Source organism: Aulonocara stuartgranti (assembly GCF_965226115.1).
Source record: "Aulonocara stuartgranti genome assembly, chromosome: 2".
NCBI lineage: Eukaryota > Metazoa > Chordata > Actinopteri > Cichliformes > Cichlidae > Aulonocara > Aulonocara stuartgranti.
Window position 1 is genome coordinate 45,001 of NC_138940.1, and position 7,500 is coordinate 52,500.

Genomic DNA, 7,500 nt, shown 5'->3' on the forward strand with positions numbered 1-7,500 from the left:
AGCCTAACATGAAAAAACAACATGATCTGTTACCTTGTACAGACTGGTGGAGATCGGAGATTTTAACGAGGAGTGGCCAGAGACAAACGGTATGTAAAATCCACCCTGAATGAAAGAGCTGAACCTCGGAGGAATAGAGTACAATCGGATGATCCACACTTTTTTTATTAAAGTTTGCAAAATTTACAGACTTATTAAAGCGGTTGATCATCAGAAAAATGTTTCAGAAGACCGTTATCATCAATCTCTGAATAAAAATAACCACAAACTTAGTAACTTTGATTAAACCAGCTATCTCAATAGAAGGACACAGACTCTAATTGAGGAGATGCTAAAAACTCAGCTCAGAGATCAATTTTTATCCTTCATGACTATTATAACCAAAGCATAGAGTATGAGTTTAAAATTTGTTTTCAGTTTTCTAGAGAGGCCCCTTTGAGATGGCAGCATCCTGGGAGAAACGGAACCTGGGCCGCCGTCTCCAGCCCGAGTCGTTGGACCAGAACCAGGCGGTGGTTATAGCCGAGCTAGCAGACTGGAATCCAGCTACCACACCAGCAGTGACACACCCAGTAAACCAGAACAACAGCCACAGGTGAGCAGGGAAACGACACAGCTGAATAACCGTGTCAACCCCTCACTGAAACAATACAGCTTTGAGTTACACTCACAAACCTACACAGATTGAAACCTTGTGTGCAGACCTGCCTCCAAACAAGAATAACAGAGGACTCCTCCTCTTATTGTCTTCCTTCCTCACCATCCTCACCAGAACGACAGGTCTGCACTCCAACGAGAGACCCCAACACACAGAGGAAACTGCAGGATTGGAATCTTCATGTGAAGAAAATATCTGTGATCATCGGTGACTCCTATGTGCACAGACTCCTCCGTCCTATAAAGCAGAAGGGTACAGATCGACAGATTTCCATGAGCGAAATGTTGCCACCCGGTGAGGCCCAGTTGGAGAAAGCACCCTGTGGAAAATCTGGTTTTATAACTTTGGACTGAATACCAGTGATGGAGCTGAAAATGGGACTAAAGGCAGAGCAGTCAGCAATCTTTCTAAGGCCCTTATCTGTAAAGAACAAGCCACAATGTTGGATCTTAACAACTTTATTACAGGTTTAGATGAACAGATTCCTGCACTTCCTACTGTGATATTCGGCACAGAAGGACAACATTCACTCGACTAGTAGAGCAGCAATGTGTATGTTAGAACAGTGGAACCAGTGTGTAAATGAGCCATCCCCATAAGCCTTGGAAAAGTGGGAGGAGTGATTCACCTTTCTTAAGTTCCAATGCTCAGTAGGTCCTTTGGACAGAAATAAGTTCTTCTTCTTTCAATAATTGTTTATTCTGTTCATTATAGAATCAGCTATGCTCCAGTGGTCAGGAGAAGCTTCTGCTATATGAAGCTGTTACAGTGCTTTTTGTTACACTGAACGAGAGTAGTTTTTCTTGTTGCTTGTTTGATCTACTTCCATTTAAAAGATTATAATTACTGAAGTGAATGTGTTTTCAGATAGTTTACAGTGCCACTGAAGCTCCACTCAACCAAGTGTGCCTCAACAGTCTGAAATGAAAAGATTTTTCTTGCTTTTTTATAAAACAATATAATATAAAATAATATAATATAATATAAAACAATAATTTTGGATGTTTCTTTCGGCTCTTGAGGTGCCCTCATTGAGTGGGGTTTGCCCAGTATCCTCGAGGGTATGTGAGGAGCCTTCCATAGTTGGGTTGTTTGGTTTTTACCCCAGCAGCCATTCATCTCCATCTCAACAGTTCATGACCAACATGCCGTGGCTGCCCCCTGTACCTGTTGAGTACCTGTACCCTCATCCACTGGAGCCTGGACCTCCAGCTGATTGCAGCCACTTCAGTGCAAGGAGGAGATGCTTGCTTTTTGTGTGACTGTCTGTCACCCTTCCCTTTCTACCCTAACCCATTTTCCACTCCAGCTTCTACCCGACCCGGTTCAGACCCCTCCTCAGTCAGGGAGGGGTCTGAACAGACTGTCGCAGGATTCTCATTAATACAGGAAAGAAGGGATTTGAAGACGAGATGAGGACTTTTAGCAATTCCCTCCCCCAACCAAATCCTAACCTTAACCCACCATCCAGTCCTGTGCCCCTTCTCTCCTCATACCGGTACCCACAGTTCAGACCCCACCTCAGGCCCCTTACTGCCTGAGGAGGGGTCTGAAGTATTTTCCAGCCTTATAAAGAAAGGGAAGGCTGAAGTGGCAGACTGTCATGCAAAAAGCGAGCATCTCCTCCTTGCACTGCTTACAGTCAAATGACAAAATATATGAACTCTTTTTAAACAGGAAAAAGGAAGAAATTGTACACCAGAGGGGGCAAGAAGGAGAAAACTTGAATATAAACTCAAAAGAAAAACCGCTGTTCCTTCCCTCCCCCAGAAGGCAGTAGAATATCATCATGTTAAATGTTAAATGCCACTTTGGGGGGGGGGGGGGGTAAAATTACTTGACAAATATGTTTCTCTTTTTTGTTATTTCGTCCCTCTTTGTTACAGCTACAGGAGGACAATAAACAGAAGAAGGAGAGCGGCACCAAAGAGGCGAAAAAACGAAAGAGCGCACCACCTCCTCCCCCAGAAGGCAATAGAATATCATCATGTTAAATGCCACTTTTTTTTGGGGGGGGGGGGGCTTTTTTTCCCCATTCAGATTGCATGGTTTAACATGCTATGCTTTGTTGAAGTTCTTTGTGTTTCAATAAACTCCCTGTATTTACACAGTACTGCATTGACTTATATTTTCCCAGTAACAGCGGATTACCATGGAGCGTACAGTTTTCAGTTGAGGTTGTAGAAGTCTGGCAAAGCAAAAATAAAAATAATAATAAAAAAAGCTGTTTAGATCCACAGCTCAAAAAACTCCTACGAGGGCAGGAGGATGCCACCTTTACACAACATGACAGTCAACCTCTACCACGGACGCGGAGTCAGGACCCGGAGTCAGGACCCGCTGTTCACTTTCAGTCCAAAAGTCTGGAACAGCAAAATCAGTGACTTCAACTTGGTGGGGAAAATGTGTCACGGTCCCCGTGTCTCTCTGGTTCGCTCACGCTGGCTACAGGTTTTGTTGTTCTTGTTGTTCGTTTTTGTTTTCTTTGTCTCTCCTCCTCCTCTCTGCCTGGGTGGAGATCCTTACGGGCTCTCGCTCTTGGCCCACGCACCTGTGTGATTGTGTCCACCTGCTGCTGATCTGGCTGATTTCCCCAGCTAATATTCAAGGAAGTGGCACAGAGCAGCTCACCGCTGGAACGTTGAACCTCCTGAGTTCGTTCATTATGAGAAGTGTTTGTAAAATTTGCCACAGACGTCCATGTGATCAACAACAGACACACGTGATTCCCCTTCGTGGTCTAAACCAATCAGTAAATGTCCGTGGTCCAGCTGGAAGTGGAGGTGGATATAGACAGGTGAGTAGCTTGAATGAAGCGATATCGATTCATTAAATCCTGAATTGAATGAATATAAATGTGTTTTACCAGAAACGCCAGAATCTCAGGTTAAAGCTCACAAAACTATTTCAACAACAACCAGCAAATGAGAGCAGGAAACGCATTCCACACGAAGACGTAAACAGAGCGGACCGACGCATCAGAATTAGCTTAGTCGGCGTGGGGGCTAATATCATCCTTAATTCCTTCTTACTTTTGCTGTTTTGCTTCCAACACGATAAAACCCACAGTTCACGCACAGCTCGCTGTGCGTGAACTGTGAGAGAAACTTCAAGAAAAGTTTCCCATCTCAAACATGTGTTTTCTGCATTACTCATTCGCTTATTACCCATCAGTCTACCGTTGTTTACAGCGCTGGCGGCCGCTGTCTTTTCTTTCCTTTGTACTTAAATGACGTCGGATAAGAAAGCTTAATTTCTGCTGTTTAATACTGAAGAAATGTAAACTTTTTCAAATTAGGTATAATTGCAGAATATTTTTAAGGTTATCTGCTATAAAATCCATGCCAGGAAAATCTCCTTTATGTTTTTTATTTTATTTTATTCTCAGTTACTTTGACACAACGGCATGTGCTGTGATGGTCACATCTCTGATAAAGTTTAGTGTCAGTACTGATAAATGATCAGAATTATAAGATCTCTCACTTTCTGAGTAAAAATTGCACCAAATCGAATCTGGACCTTGTGAATCGGAATCAAGTGGATTATAGAAATCAGTGATGATACACAGGCCTTGTGAATATCCTAGGACCGACAGAAGTGGATATAACTGACCGTGGGCAATGAGAAAAGATGAAAAGAACGATTGATAACTTTTTTGTCAAGTTAAGGCCTGATCGATCTGAAATTCATAGCCAGTGCTCTGACAGGGAGCCATCAATCTTTGAACGCTGATTTGGGTGCGCCCAACTTTTTTTAATAGTGTGCATAAGAAAAAGCCAGAAGAGGGAGCACCTCTGATTCAATCCCAGTTGCAAAGCAGCTGACCACCTTCTCTGTGTGTGTATGTGTCTCTCTCTCTTTTACACAAAAAACACATGTCAATGCGCTTGCAAAAACTTTAATATGCAAAGCACAGGACGTCCCGGCTGGTCGCCCTCCGGTGGACCACAGATGCAATTGCAGCAGAGGGAGCCCCTCTTGTTAAATCCCAGTTGCACTGCAGACCTCACTGTGTGTGTGTGTGTGTGTGTGTGTGTGTTGACAGAGACAGAGACAGAGAGAGAGGGAGAGATACAAAGGAATGTAATTCAAATTTTGCACTTCAGACCTTACTGAGTGTGTGTGTGTGTGTGACAGAGAGAGAGAGAGAGACAGAGAGAGAGACACTTGCTGTGGATTTAAAAATTTTAAAAAACACACAGAAAACCCAAAGAGAAAAAGAGGCACACAAGTCGATTTGTACCGCATTGAGTTGCAAAGCAGCTGACCAGCTTGTGTGTGTGTGTGTGTGTGTGTTGACAGAGAGAGAGAGAGACAGAGTGAGAGAGAGGGAGAGATACAAAGGAATGTAATTCAAATTTTGCACTTCAGACCTTACTGTGTGTGTGTGTGTGTGTGTGTGTGACAGACAGACAGACAGACAGACAGAGGGAGATTCAAAGCATCAGGACCAGGAGATGACACAGTGCTCCAAAGGCCTGGTTCTGCTGCCTCCTCCTCCACCCACCTGCTGCAGAGGCTTCTGTGAAGGGAAACTGCTACATGTTATGTCACCGATCCCTGCCATGCTGCGTGTCTAACGACCCGGCAGGGCCTGCTGAGTACAGTGGTGGTGGACCCAGGCCCTCTGCACCTTCCTTTCTCCGATTGGGACCGTTTTGTCCCATCCTTTTTGGTCCGATTCGCCATATCTCCAGAACCGAAGAAGCCATCGGCGTGGCTTCTTCGCCACAGCGTCCGGCACCCACCAAAACCCCCACCTAGACACCAACCTAACCCCTAATTATTGCTAGTTATTTTAATTTTTACCTGTCGTCTTGTGTTCCAGTTGGTCGCAGCAGCAGTGTGTTACCAGTCGCCAATACTCTCCTCTTTAGTTTGAGAAGTCTCCTTTTGTATTAACTATGCTTTTCCAAAAACGTCTATCTTTGTGTACACGTTGAATGAATGTTAATGGGAGACCAGTTCTTTGGGGGGTTTTTTTGGGGTTTTTTTGTGGACAATCCTTGTCAGTGTTGGAGGAGGACTGTGAAGGACGACCGTTTTGCTCTCCCTGACATTTCGTATTAATGCTGGTCAAGAACAAAAATGAGAATGACACTGCTGGAAGTTATCACATCACTATAGTTTCTTTTAATAAGCACTTTTTAAAACTTTATATATTTATAATGCAAGGTAGCTAATGAGTAGACATACTGAGTTTGTGGGTCTCGTCTTTATGACATGTTTTAAAAAAAAAAAAAAGAGAGAGAGAAAAAGATTTCTCTCACAAATGTTTACAAAAATAACATATATTATTTTCATCTCAACAATGATTTTTTTAACAGAACATGATGTCAAAAACAGAATTATCAGATATATTTACAAAGCGAACATTTATTGTTTGATTACAAGAATTAAGTTTTCAAAGCAAACAAGGTAAAATTAACAATTTTGGAAACATGTTTACAACCGTAACATGGCATCACACTCGTGTAACATGGGAAAAAAATCAAAACTTAGTTTAAAAAAAAAAGACAATAAGTTTTTCATCACACCATAACTTGAAAAAGCACTGGATTGGTGAATTCTGTAACACCAATTCTTTATTTGTCCAACTTTGACACCGAGTGCAGTCTTTTGCCTGCAGCTTTTGTTTTTTTGTTTTTTTTTCTCCATACAGGTGACCCAGGAGTTCTTTTTTTTTTCTCTCTCTCTTCCCCCCCCCCTTCTCACCGTCTCTTCTCCCCTTTGGTTCTCTTTCTTTCTCTCCCCCTCTTTCTCTCATTCATTCCCCCTGTCCTATTTATTAAAAAAAAAAAAAAAAAAAAAAAAAAAAATGACAAAGGATGAACTGAAGCTCTGCCATCACGTAATGTCGCATACTGCTGTTTCTGATGTCATTTAAAAAAAAAAAAAAGACAAGCCTGCAGCCTTGCAATCCCGCACATACTGTGCATATGCATTCTTTACCCTGACTGAAGGGTCCGTGTTCACAAAGCCTATCTCTATGTCTGACCAACGCCTGCTGACATTGGCAGGGATGAACACTGCGCTTGTGCTCACAACCTGAGGCTCTTCATCCTCCAGCAGGACGGGAAGTTCCACGTGATCAAGCTCCAGTTGCAGTGTTGGAGGCTTCTTTTTTGGATGCACTGGCTGGATCACCATACGATATGGGATGTCGTAGTACAGTTTGTACAGGGTGAATCCAAACGTACGCTGACATGGAGATGTAGACAGAATCTTACATTTCTGAAGGTCCGCTTGACTGACCTTTAGCTCGAGTAGCAGATCCTTGATTTTCTCAAAAGATACGAAATCCCGGTTCATCAGGAGGCCAACTGAACTCACCAGAACGAGAATTTTCTTCTGAGTTTCAGGATCGATCTGTTTTGGAAGCCTTTTCAGTACATCGACCAACCATGGCATGCCATGTTCCTTGTATCTGTCAAGATTCCGGGCATAGCAAAGCGAACGTCGCTCCATCTCCATTGAAATATCTCCAACCATGGCTGATGACTGTGCCTCCACTGAAGGCTGTTGGTCATCGTTGTGGACTTCAACAAAATCAACGAAGTTCCAAGTTGCCTTACGGGTTCCCCGGAGATCACGAAATTTCAAGTCGGGGAACCACCTGATCTTCATTTCAACGAAGCCAGCCTTCAGGCATTCTTGAACATCTTTGCCACAATCTTCAATGAGCACCCTGGCCCTGGAGAAGGTAGGTGTGTGTGTGTGTGTGTGTGTGTGTGTGTGTGTGTGTGTGTGTGTGTGTGACAGAGAGAGAGAGAGAGTGACACTTGCTGTGTATTTAAGAAACAAACGCTCAAAGAAACCAAACAGAATGACACAGGCAGAAA

The 7,500-nt window shown here is 43.2% G+C and overlaps 2 protein-coding genes across 5 annotated transcripts in view; both read left to right on the forward strand.

Moving 5' to 3' along the window:
- The window catches only part of LOC309715540 (uncharacterized protein), a 4,777-nt gene extending 2,006 nt beyond the window's left edge, over positions 1-2,771 (forward strand). For 3 of the 4 annotated variants that reach the window (XR_014279222.1, XR_014279224.1, XM_082548742.1), the window contains 3 exons: positions 1-89; positions 418-595; positions 773-2,771. The exon at positions 1-89 is cut by the window's left edge. The gene's annotated coding sequence lies outside the window, so the exon portion shown is untranslated. The remainder of the gene's footprint in view (positions 90-417; positions 596-772) is intronic. The other variant, XR_014279223.1, reaches the window with a different exon arrangement.
- Positions 2,772-3,051: 280 nt separating this feature from the next.
- Positions 3,052-7,500, forward strand: part of LOC309715950 (uncharacterized protein) — a gene marked incomplete at its 3' end in the record, with an annotated part of 14,018 nt that continues 9,569 nt past the window's right edge. Inside the window, exons 1-2 of the mRNA XM_082549470.1 lie at positions 3,052-3,455; positions 6,321-7,361. Coding sequence (XP_082405596.1) covers positions 7,338-7,361 — 24 coding nt within the window. The 5' untranslated portion in view covers positions 3,052-3,455; positions 6,321-7,337. The remainder of the gene's footprint in view (positions 3,456-6,320; positions 7,362-7,500) is intronic.